This window comes from Myripristis murdjan, chromosome 2, assembly GCF_902150065.1.
Source record: "Myripristis murdjan chromosome 2, fMyrMur1.1, whole genome shotgun sequence".
Classification (NCBI taxonomy): Eukaryota; Metazoa; Chordata; class Actinopteri; order Holocentriformes; family Holocentridae; genus Myripristis; species Myripristis murdjan.
In genome coordinates, this window is record NC_043981.1 from 4,427,561 (window position 1) to 4,440,694 (window position 13,134).

Here is a 13,134-nt window from a genome sequence, read left to right on the forward strand (position 1 = left end):
GGGAGGAAAACACTGCAAAGTGCAGAAAGGTTTTTATTACAGCCTTAAGGTGTCTTTCCACAGCAGTTTAGGCTTATACAGAAAATGCAAAAGACCACTTTGAACTGCAAAATGCTGTAAAATATAAAGGGGAGGGGAGGATTTTAATTGCACTATCATAGGCAGGTGTGGAGGGGGTGTGGCCTGCAACCTGAAGTAAGACAAGACAGCATGCAATGCAGCGAGAACAATTCAGCACAAAAAAGTATCTACTAAATACAGGCCAAAGTAATCACCAAACCACCGGTAAATCTATCCAAAAAAGACAAACACACTCCTCCAGGCACTGGTTGAATGATATAATTGGGCTACAAAGAGGTTCCTTTGTAGACTATTTATTTTTTTAGTTTTTATTTTCTATTTTCTATTACACAAAGACCATACACAAAAAAATAATCTCAAAATGAGAAAAGATGATTTGTGCCAGATTTAGCTATTAACCATTGTCCATCTGCACCCCCCTGGGCAGGAACACCATTACATAGATTGTATCACACTGGCAATTATACAGACAAATCTACTAGTCTAGCTCAAAAAATAAATAAATAAATAAATAAATACCATAAACATATTCATCCAATACAACTATTAAATTGCAATTCATTACAATGAAAAATCAGAGTAACTGTCAAAATGAATGTGGACATGACTGGATGCTCAATATCCTTTTTTGCACCATGAGAAAAGAAGTCTGTACAAGTTTCCATCTTTGTATATTCATCAGTGGCCGAGTGAGATTAATAGTCTTTTCTATTTTTCTATTAGGGAGAATATTATTATTGTGAATATAATTGTTGTTTAATTGGTACATTGCATTCTGTCTTGTCTTACTCCAGGTTACAGGCCACACCCCCTCCACACCTGCCCTTGATAACACATTCAGTATTACACTGACAGCCCTTCACACACTTCCCACTGCTGCCTGAAGAAGAGTGCCACACGAGACGCGTCGCTGCACAAGCGCACATATATTTAAGCCTTTGCGTTTTCTGCATAAGCCTGCAACGCTGTGCAAGTATTTCAAGGCTGTAATAAAAATGTTTGTGCACGTTGCAGCTGTTTCCCTCCTCAGCACTTTTGAGATCGCAAAGGCCTCAGGGATCTGATAATGCACCTGAAAGAATTTTTGGAATTTGTAAAGATATACAGTATTAGTGAAGAACTTCAACTATCTGCCGCTTTAATCCCAAGATACCAGTGCTGGTAGCCCTACTGGTCTTGGAAAAAAAACATACTAGTTGAAATGTGCAAGGGCTCTCAGGGGAAGGCTGGTTGTAGGCTTCCCTGCATAGCTGGCTATATCTGGGGAATACAGAGAGCGAGAGAGAGAGAGGGAGAGAGAGAAAAAAAGACAGAGAGAGAATGTGTGTGAAGCTGCCAAAAGCAGCAATAAGTCTCACAGAGTAAACACAGCTCATCGGGGTAAACTGCCCCTGCATGCCTCCTCTCCTTTCTTGTTCTTCCCTAAATCGCTCTCTTTGTCTCTCCTTTCTTTTTTATCTATCTTTTTCCATTTTTTCCTCCCCTCTCCTCCGCGCTTGCTCGGCTCAGAACGCATCCATTCAAATCCCCTGATTGGCACGACAAGAGAGAGACACCTACCGCACGCTGCCAAAGCCATACAGGCTAAATCCGTGGAGGTATTACAAACAGTACCAGTGAGGACTAGGGCTGAGAAAAGGCAATCATTAACATTCAGTGGCAATGCATTCCGATTTAACTGTCCTTGTTGTCTTACTCGTCATGTTTAATTATAAATAAAAGGTAAAGTAAAAGTCTTTTCTGTCAGTTGCTCATGTGCGGGACCCTCTGCTCATATTTTTAAAGGTACAAGTCACTTTTTGTGGTGGTGGCTGGAATCTGTGCTGCTGGAAGTCTCTGATTTCCTCGTAGTTGTTGCAAACTCTCGGTCGTGCTTTTCTGAAACACTCTCATTTTGTTCCCCTCCCTCACCCTCTCTCTCTCTCTCTCGTTCTCTCTCTCTCTCGTTCTGGTTTTAGGTCAGAGTTGTCCGGCATATCACCATGTAAGGCTGAGGAGCATGAACTGCTTTCTGGGCCACTGAAAAAAAAAAAAAAACCCTTGGAGGAACATTTTTTTATTATTATTTTTTAAGCTGAAAATAAAAGCAACGTCTCCCTGCTGAGAGATGATGATGAGGAGGACTGATGATATGTTTGGACTGTAGAATTAAAATGAATAGAAGGGATACTTGGGTGTGTGTTTGAGTGGGACGTCTCAGCATATGCAAATTACATACAGTTAGGTGCAAGGAAACATCTGCAAAATCAATAAATCAATGCAAAACTTTACTGTATGTATTAATTCTGCAATGATTTCATATTTTACTTGTTTTGAACAGATTCATTTTTCTTTTTTTTGCACACCGTCATGGCTTTATAACCTATATTTTCTCCATACTTTTCATTCATACATTTCCCCTCAGTGCGTTCTTGAAATGCCGGAGCTCTCAGTTTTATTGAGTGGCTATTTTTAAGACTGAGTTTTCTATTTTTTTTTCTTTGTTGTCTTCTGTTACTATTTTGCTGCCGGAGCAACCTGGTTTTCCCAAGAGGGATCATTCCACGCTGCATCTTATCTTCAAAAAAAAAAAAAAAAAAAAAAAAAAAAAATACTGCTGGTTATAAACGATGGTGAAAGAAAGACCTACTTTGTGTTGTCCCAGTACACACACATGATGTCTGCTTTAAAAACATGTATTTTGCAGCAGATGAGTGAACAGCAACAACAACCAAGTTCAGCTCAGTGGCTCAATACTCCTGCGCCTGATTGACAGCCTGTTTACATGCAGATTCACCATATAAGGCAGATGCAATGCTCTCTGGGCTGCGGTGGAGAGTTATTTTTACTTTTTCCAGATTTCTTTTTTTTTTTTTTTTTTCTTTTTTCTTCTTTTTTTGAGCCCCTTGTCTCATTTGATCTCTCCCCAGTGGGGATCCTGTCCAGGACACACACACACACATACACACACACACACACACAGGGCTGAGCTTGGCCAAAGACCCAGAATTAGCCAGTTAACCCCAAATTCTGCTGCCCCAACCTACATTCTCAGTACAATGGTGTGACTTGGTAAATCTGATATAGGCGTCATATAATAAGTAATGTAACTGTTTTGATTACTACACCAAAGTAATGTAACTTTTTATTCAATATAACATGAATTAAGATTGTAATATTTTGGTTTTGAGGTTTAAACAAAGATTTAGATTGTCTCAGTCATGAAGAGCCTTGCACTGTCAGTGATGTGCATAGTAATTCCTATATTTCCAGCAGCACCTCAATGCAGCATCCGTCTCATGCTGTTAGGTTAGTACTAATCCTGCTGTAGTTCTGGGCACGATGCCCACAAGCACTATGACTGATCAAACAAATTCATGGTCCTGTTGCTCATTTGATCTAAACACTCATCCAACTATAAACCGAACCTTAACCACGTGGGCCTGCTGTGCCCAGAACTACAGTGGGATTCATAACAGCATGTCTGGCATGTCTAGTTAGCCTGCTTGAAGGCAACAGTTAGCAAATTTTTGTTTAAACTGTAAACAAGTCACTCCTGCATGACTACAGTGTGATAGCCTATAACACAATGAATGTTATATTATACATATATGCACTTCATTGAAAAAGAAAAGAAGACATTTGTTTATAGCCTAAGCTCTTTGTATTAACCATTTTGATTAGTAGGCCAACTGCAGGCTATGCAAGTGATGTTGCCTCCCTGGGCTGTGACTGGCATCAGATGATGGTGCTGTTAGCTGCCTCCGAGACACACACAGTGCCTGGAGGAGTGTGTCTGACATACTCAAACTCCGCAGCCTCTGCTAAGGCTTGTCAACAAGGAAGGTGGATAAAGCCTTATCTGGAGAAACTTCCCCTTTTGAGGAAGGTGGTAAAAACAGCAGCGTTGATCCTCACCACCGACCCCAGTCTGCCAACAGCGTCATCGTGAATTTCCAGCTTCGTGATACGAGTTTCGGCTCATGTTTGTGGTATAAATTAAAGTCATAATTCACTGGAAAAGTGCTCTTTTAAAACAAGAGTCACACCTATTGCTGGCAGTTTCCTTCAACATGATTTTGCATAGTGATTGTGACAAATGTGACATATACAAGTACCTAAATAAGTGTGTGTTATTAAAGTTATTAAAGAACTGAGTATGTGAATGGTTTCTGTTGGGGTTGGGAATTGTGGAATTTCAGTGGTATTGCATAAACTGTATATAGTTAGTATGTAGTAGTTTCTCAAGAGACCAATATCACTGGAATAGAACACATTCACCAGCTGACGTGACAATGAACTCACTTTAAACTGAATACACACACACACACACACACACACACACACACACACACACACACACACACACACACACACACACACACACCCCTTGCCTTGGTTTCCACACACCAATCTCTCTCCTATCCTGTAATCTTTTAGGGGATGTCCTGTCTCTCATGTCTCTCCTCCTCCTCCCATTCTATTGCTCTGTCTGTCTCTCTCTCCCCTTCTCTCTCTCTCTCACCCTCACTCTCTCTCTTGGTCTCTCCTCTTCTCTTCATTCTGTTTACAGCCTCAGAAAACATTGCACATCTGACGGTTCTCTCTGACACATCAACCAGCTCCGTGCTCATCTGGAAGGTAGGAAGAACCAGCATCCTCGGCGACCGAATGCACATTTACCTCATTTGTTATTTAGTTCTTCCCGATATGGGAGGATTTCAGTTGTTGATTTTGTGTCGAATTGCATAACTGTCTGGAAAACCTTGGACTGGGAAAAGAAACCTATGACTGCAACAGTAATTCCAACACATTAAGTGGGATGATTTCGACAGGACTGCAAGATAATGAAAGTGAATCAGTTTGCTGGGAACCTCCTGCAGTCCCAGGACAGCCTGTGAGGGATTAATTAGTCTGCTAGTTAATTAGGTAGTTTGATGCTTGCAGTTGTTATGCACTTAGGAAGGCTCTTAGGCAGTTATCCAGTCAGCCAGCAGGGAGGCTACCACACCTCACACTCAGACATCATTTGCCTTTTATAGAACATATTTATATAGACAATATCAATCCGCAAATGTATGTATGTAAATATGTTTTTTGATTTTCAGTAATCAAAGCCCTGACCTTAGAAGTACAGATCCACACAGAGAGGCAGGGGGGGAATAGAAACAGGAATAAAACTCCCAGAGGGGTAAACATTCTTGCTCAGTTCCCAGATTCCCATCCAAACCACGTGGTTTTCGTGGTGAACCACATCTTAACTTAATCTACATCTGTGAGACTGACACTGGCCTTTTGTAAAAGAGACAAGATCTGTTTAGTTGGTACTGTCCCCCTCTGACATGACGGATATGATGCTACTGACTGATTACATAAAGTATACGCTGCAGACGTCACTGTGATGAACTGCTGGAAGTTTAAAGTGGATTGATCTGACTGCACTTGACTGGAATTGACAGATGCTATTAAATATTAGCAATAACTGTAATTGATCAGCATAAAACAGTATTTTCTTGCAGACAGTGGAAACCATACGCTGTCTGTCACCTTAACTTGAACTGATTCTAATGAGGCAGAAATATAAGTAGTTACAGCTGGGCAGGATTTGGATATTATATTGATATCATCATATAAGACCAGTTATCATCTGGGATTTTTGGTATTCTAATATTGTGATATGGCATAAGTGTTGTGTTTTCCTGTTTTTAAAGGCTGCATTACAGTACAGGGATGCAGTTTCTGAAGCTTTTCAGACAGCTCTAGTTATTCTGTTATTGGCCTCTACGGCTTGGTCATCATACCCACATGACTAATAAAAAATCTCATGCGTAAATATCACATGAGAGCACCAATAGTCATTTTAACACGATATCGTCACCATTTTGATATTGAGGTATTCTTCAAATATATTGTGATATTTGATTTTGTAGTAGTAGTAGTAGTAGTAATGGTCATAGTTTTATGAGTGGAATTATTATTTTGGGTTTACTGTAAATGAACCATGACGCTGCAAGGCTAAATGCTCCCAGGCTTTCCTAGCCTGACAAGAACACAGTCCTGGGAAAACACTGAATACTTTTTGGAATTATTTGACTTGGAAAAGACCAAATGACAATACTACTAATACTGGCTGTCACTACCTTTGACACTGACCTTTGATAAGTAAATAAGACATATTGGTAATCCCAAAAATCAGTATAACTGGAATTCTGCCATTCAGTATGTCTGCAATATTGAATATCCAGTCTACAAAAGTGTGAGAGTCTTGTCAGTCAAAGACGTCCTCAAAGTGACTCCTACCTCCTTTTTGCTGTCAATCATTTTTTGAGAGGAGGTGTCACGTTTTGCAAATGGCGGCTGTTTCATGTTGGGAAAAACAAATCACTGTCGCCTTTTCCTGACATATTCAACTACCAGAGTATTCATACATCATATCAGTGGTAACGAGTTCACTGTAAGGACTGTTTCATTTTATTTTGAAATAAGATGAAGTGTATGGAAATTAAATGTGTGTGTGTGTGTGTGTGTGTGTGTGCGTGTTCATTAGGTGTTAAAGCCAACAGCCAGCAGCGTTGACGCACAGTGATTAGACTCACAGCCATGGAATGCCTGGCATTCACACATCTTATGGCGACACACACACACACACACACACACACACACACACACTTTTTTTTAGCATGCTGAGTTCTGTGAACACCACAGTTGTAGCTCTCTGAGGGTAAGATGGCCTATAACTCTTTACTGGAGAAAGTATTGAATTTTCTTTACCTTCACTGATTTAATTCATAGCATTTTGGATTAAAGGCTGAGGCTGAAAAAGGAGCTACCACTTTATACAGTTTCTTGAAATATGCTGATATAATTTTGGAAATACAGCTCTTTTGTTCAATTTCCAGTCTAGAACAGGACTGATTAATTGATCACTTAAACATCTGATCAGTTTTGTAATAGCTAAGGTTATCCTGTAAGTGTGGAATGCCATTGTTCAAACGGCACATTATTCTGAAACCCCAATGGTCTGCAAAATATCCCATAGGTCCGATAGCTCAAAAACAAATGGCCATTGCTCTGAAGGCCCATGGCTCAGAAAATACAGAGTTGAGTGACTGCCAGCCCCCTTGTAAACTAGCTCACCATACAGTTGGCAATTTTTTTCCACTAGGATGGCGAGGTCATGACCTAAATAACTTACATTCATTCTCAACAGCCTTTCCGTAATCTTGACCACAACCAACTTACGCCTAACCTAAACCTAACCCTAACCCTAACTTTAACCCTAACCTTAACCAATAAGCCATAATGACCATTCATTTGACTTCACCATCCTTGGAAAAAAGATTTGGCATCCAGTAAAAAGCCTATCTGATTCCCTATTACTTCTTGATAATATACATAATTTCTGCAATGTTGCATGGCTAGCTCTGTGTGACCCATAACATTAGTTGATGTGCTTATTTAGCTAGATAATCTGTTAGTCAGCCAGTATAAACTGCAAAAGTGACCTGTGATTGACAACACTGGTCCATCACGTTTTTTTTTTCTTGTCTTCCCACTGACACATTTCTTTTCAAAGCTGAGTGCCCCAGAAAAACAGCATATCTGCTAAATTCAGGCTAGAATACATCAAATTAAACCACCCGTCTTTGGTTTGACACCATCATATCAAGCCCATTACAATGCTCTTGGTATGAAGTGTAATTTATAAATAATGTATGACCTGATGTGTAAGCCTTGGGTATGACTGCGTTGTAAGTCCTCAGTGCTCAATGATAAGGAAGCCCCGAAAGCTGCCAGTATCACGGCAGACACTCTGACGGGGTCAGAAGCCACAAGAAACTCAGCTGATAGATACACTATCAGACTGGCACTCATGTGGTGTGTGTGTGAAACGAGTGACAGTGTGGTTGAAAGAGTGACAGCAAGTATGTGTGTGTGTGTGTGTGTGTGTGTGTGTGAGTGTGTGTAAAGGCGTTAAGGTGTCAAGTGATAACGAGTGACTCCAAGGTGTGAGGGGCAGAAGAAACCAAAAATTTAACAGTAAAAATAGAAGTGGTGCAAAATGTGTAAAAAGCATAGAGCACCTAAAGTTGTCCTCAGTTTATATGAAGCTTGAAATCGACCGAAAATATATGTAAATATATACAACTGATAATTTCTATAAGTGATAAGTTGTAGGCTGTAAGACTGGTGGTATGGGAAACACTGTTGATGACATGTTTAAAGGTACTTGTTGCAGATGTTTCCATTGCTCACTCAGACATGAATTACTGAATATGAAATATGTGTTACTGTAAAAATACTGTAACACTTTTGGTATTGAAGTGAATGTCAGCATTTCATTTTTGTTGCAAATCAACTATTTATTCAAGCTGCCTGATTTAGGGACTGTTTTGGTGATGTATCCTCATAAGCACTAAAAAATAAGAAAATATAATTTAACCACAGCTAGCTACAGTATGGCCATGAAGAGACAAGGGGCAAAAAAAAAAAAAGAAAAGAAAAGAAAGAAATTATTTATATAATTTGTTTAATTTCATGCCATATCCTTGACTTTGTCCTTATCATTCTTTTAATACCAGTTGAAAATGACCTTTTCTTTTACTTTAGGACACTGTCTTTTATTTTAGTTGATTTTAATTTGATTTTACATGGGTCATTAATGAACATGAGCACTTGAGTCCTTGTTTTGTTTTGTTTTATTTTATTTGACTTTATTTAACAAACGTTATCAGTGAACTTGAGCATGAGTCATTTTTTCAATGTTTTATTTTATTTTTTATTTTATTTTATTTGACTTGATTTAACAAGGGTCATTACTGAACTTGAGCATGTGAGTCATTTTTTTTTTAAATATTGACTAACTCATTTCTTAAAATGAGTTAGTATTGCCACAAAATGCTTGATCACAGTAAAACGTGGAAATGTTTTTGCCAAAGTGAAACATCACTTTAACAAACAAATTTGTCTTCCTGTCTTCCTGTCCTGTTCTCTTTTTCTTTTCTTAACAGACTCCAGCATTGTTTTTGCCCTGGTGTGCATTCAAACAGAGAAGAGAAGAGAAGAAGTCTGGACCAGTCCACTCTACCTAAACCAGCACCTTCAAATCCTGTCAGCTGAATGTCGCTGAAGTGACTTCAACTCAACTCAAGCCGAGCCAACTAACACCACCTTAAGCTATCTTCCCTCATCAGCACACCACATCATCAGCTGGTCCCAGGTCAGTGTGGCTCAGCTGATTCCACCTCCTCACGTCAGCCTGAGCAGTGCAGTCCGGCTCCCCCGCAGGTGAAGCCGTCCGCTGTTTCCATGGAGCGAGTTCAGCACATGACCAAGTCGGCGATCCGCCGGGCATCTCAGATCGAGGTGAATCCACAAACCAAGAGGAACCTGCAGGAGCTCTTCGTCAACTTCACGCTCATCCTCATCTGCCTGCTCCTCATCTACATCATTGTCCTGCTGAGCAGCTGAAGGCACCAGAGCCACACATGGAGGGAGTTTGGCGAGGTCATACTGTGGACAAGGGTTCGACTCATGTGGCCCTTGAAGGCCAATAGTGATATGTTTGGATTGAAGCTACTGATATTTCATGCACACGAAAAAAAATCCCACCAAATTACAAATATTTAGTCCATGAAACAGCATTTTGTTCATCATGAGACACTAAAACCCCAGATAATTATTACAATCATAAAACATATTCATGTATATTTGCTTTGAATCCCATCAAAACATCTTGTTAGGCTCAGTTCAGGTTAAGGTCCTTCATTAGACAGCCACTGCTTTATTGATAAATTCTTCCAAACTGCATCATATCCATCATATCAGAGGACAACCACCATGGACCACGTCTGATTTATCTGTGGAGAAAGATGGGCTGCTTGTCAGGGATCAATGTTAGCTCAGCTCTGATTGGTTGGTTTGCATTTGGGGGGCAGGACTTAGGATTGGTCAATTAATTTTTGCCGTGTCAAACATCCATCTGTGCTACGTTGGCACAAAGAAATGAGAACGTGGAGATGAGCCACGATCTCAGATTTCCTACATTTCCCATAAGCCCCACTGATTCCCGTCACCCCTCGCTTCACATGAATAATCTTTCACTCGTTCCACTATGTGTCATGTGTGGTAAACTTGTGTTAAAGCTTTAGCTTGGTTTGCTCTGGATGAGAAGCACCTTCTTACTGGTTTGTGCCATAAAGCAATCCAGCAGATTTCCCTCCAAATCCAAGCCAGTGGCTCACAGCGTCACATGTAGCACCCAATAGTGTCATCATGCACTGAAAATATCATAACTTTTCACTTAACTTGATGAAAAATGTAATAAAACCCAGTATTGTCCTGGCTGATATTGTAAGAACAATTAATGATGTAATCATTTTGACGGATAATGAAGTAATGTAATGTAGTAATGCAGAAATTAAGAATTACATCATTGGGTGCTACAAGTCTTTCCTCTGTTTGTCTCAGCTGTTTATGGTAATTGAAGTAATGTCTCACAATAAATGTGGTAATAATTTAATGATATCAGAATTTTACACACACACCCTTTAAATATGCCTCCCATTTATAAACACTGAATCTTCCTTGCATTATCCTTACAGTACTGTGCAACAACACCTGCATAATATATGACATATTCCAGTAATATAATGCTTATCAATGAAGTTTTCACTGAACATTACGTTGAGCATTGCATTTTTATGCAGCCAATAACTGCCTCTGACAGCTTACATAAACATAATACATTTATTAGTAGCAAAGCAGCTTTCAAAGTGTGTGTACAAAGTGCTTTACTTTTCTTGTTTCAGGCCTCTGAATGAGATCAAATTGTTCAAATTCATATGTTTGAGGTTGTTGCCCCCCCCTTCCCCACACACACACACACACACACACACACACACACACACACACCACTTGTCATATCATTTGTGAAGGAAAGCTCACGTTGCATGGTGTGATTTCACGTGAAGGTATGTCTCGACATTTAAACTTTTAATATTTCAGCCTGTTAGTTGTCTAACGGGTTACTTTGCTGCTAGTGTAATCTATTGTCAGTACCCAATGCTGTGTTGTTATTGTTGTTGTTGTTTGTTGTTTTCTTGTTAGCCACAGCTGCAGATATTTCTCTTTCTCCTGACTGAGAATAATTTGTAATGTCAAAAGATGAACTGTACGGCAAAATGAAAGGGTTTTCTCTGATAAATGACTTTTTTTTTTTTTTTTTAGACAAAACTGAAAACAAAAAGTACATAATCCATGCCAAGTCGCTGACCCTACCCTTACTTGAGTGTGTTCAAATTATTGCTGCTTTATTATTCTCATCTATCCATCTATGTGTGTTTTTAAAAGTCAGAGAGTGATTAAAAAAAGAAGTCTAGTTACACAGAGCTGTCACTTCACAATGATTGGCCTCTTTTTCCCAGCAGCCGTTTTGACAGGAGCAGCAGGTAAACACACGTGTTACTACTGACACTGAGCTATTTTCTGTCTTCTTCTTTTTCCTTGTGTTGTCATTCATGTTTCTTTGCTTTTTATTGGATTGTTGTCTAATGACTGGTTAGTTTGCCTGCTCACTTTAAGTGCTTCTTGTATTTTTTTGGGTTGTATTTTCCTAAATTATGATATAGTAATTTTTTTCTCTCCAGAAGTTGGGTGGAGGTGCATTGTACAAACCTGCAGCTTCTTGATACATTATTTTTTTCATCATCCTGAGCCTTTTATTAAGGATCTGATGCATTTCAGTGTCTTTTCTAGTGAGCCAGCATGAACAACAGCAGGATCCTGGCTCTGTTAGGCCTGAAAGGAACACAACCTTAAAATACATGGTTCATTTTTGTGGCTTTACAATAAAGTTAAAAAAAAAGAAGGGAAAGACTCCATTGACCATAATTCCTTGTGCCACACACCTCGGTCAGCTTCTCCCATCTCTGGCCGCAAATAATTTCCAAAATCCCGACTCCATGTGGTCCATGCTTTTTACATGGACCTTGCGTGACCCTCATTGTTATGATCAAGATGTTTTATGGGTCATATGTTGTTTTTATGGTTACCTGTCACTTTAAGTATCATGCAACTGTAACACCTGTGGTTACCCTGCTTTCTTGTGTCAAAATGGCTGCTGTGAGTGACTCGAAATGCCACCAGCATCCTCCTTTTAAAGATTGCAGCACAAACACTCGGCACACACCCTGAAGAAACCCTTTAATGTCTCTTTGCAACTGACCTAGCCTTGTCATACACAGCCACTACAACTGACTAGATATATATGACATTATCAATTATTTGTACTTTTTCCTGGTTAAATGATTGTGTTAAAAAGTGAATAAAGGGACAGTGCTGACCTGAAACATCAGTGTAACTCTATACAACTAATTAAGTGCTGGCTGCAAGATGTTCACCACTTTGAGGCTTTAGCTCAAGTAACTTGTACAAGAACACCAAACCTGCATTGACCAAACGTTGGCTATGCATAGCTCTAGTGTGGCCTTTTCATGTTTCACTTGTGTGGAAATGAGCACTGGTGTCTGACAAGAAAAATAAACTCTGTTTGTCGCATTGTGTGTGTGCATGTGTTATTTATAAGGTACTGACATTAGTGCATATTCTGTGTAAATCCTATTGTGAGGCATTTTCATGCAAATACTTTTTACTGCCTTTATCACTAATTAATATGATAATGACTTCATTTCAGCAAGGGGTGAGATGAAAAAAATCAATTTAGTTCCAAATCACATTTTTTTTTTTTTTTTAATTTTGCAATGCTGAACCTGAGTCTGTATTTTGTCCTTAAGTTAAATCAAATCAAATTACACAAAAATAGCAATTATTTAAAAATTACGATTAAATTAAACTAAAACGACAACACAGTAGTTACAAAATCAAAATCAAACAAATCCATCATTTGTGGCATCCTCGTTGTTTTAGTTGTATTTCTATTTTGAATTTTTTCTATTATTTTTTCTATTATTTATTTTTTTTTATTGATTTTTTAAAAAAATAATTCCATTTTTTTTATTTCTCACCTTTTCATATATTAAGTACAAAATAAAGTAAGTAAATAAAAATAAAATA

At 38.9% G+C, this 13,134-nt stretch overlaps 1 protein-coding gene and 1 long non-coding RNA gene across 2 annotated transcripts; both read left to right on the forward strand.

The window, feature by feature from the left end:
- The first annotated feature begins 970 nt into the window (after positions 1-970).
- Positions 971-2,351, forward strand: LOC115374044 (uncharacterized). Its single transcript, XR_003929589.1, has 2 exons — positions 971-1,679; positions 2,040-2,351. It is a non-coding gene; the product is annotated as an uncharacterized LOC115374044 (long non-coding RNA).
- A 2,235-nt stretch (positions 2,352-4,586) lies between these two features.
- pln2 (phospholamban 2) lies at positions 4,587-12,607 on the forward strand. Its single transcript, XM_030066933.1, has 2 exons — positions 4,587-4,701; positions 9,072-12,607. The coding sequence occupies exon 2, from the start codon at positions 9,370-9,372 to the stop codon at positions 9,529-9,531; it is 162 nt and encodes a 53-aa protein (XP_029922793.1). The 5' UTR covers positions 4,587-4,701; positions 9,072-9,369; the 3' UTR covers positions 9,532-12,607.
- Positions 12,608-13,134: the final 527 nt, after the last annotated feature.

Bases quoted from the DNA above. Each gene is read 5' to 3' on its own strand.
- pln2 (XM_030066933.1), top strand. From the start codon at position 9,370: ATGGAGCGAGTTCAGCACATGACCAAGTCGGCGATCCGCCGGGCATCT.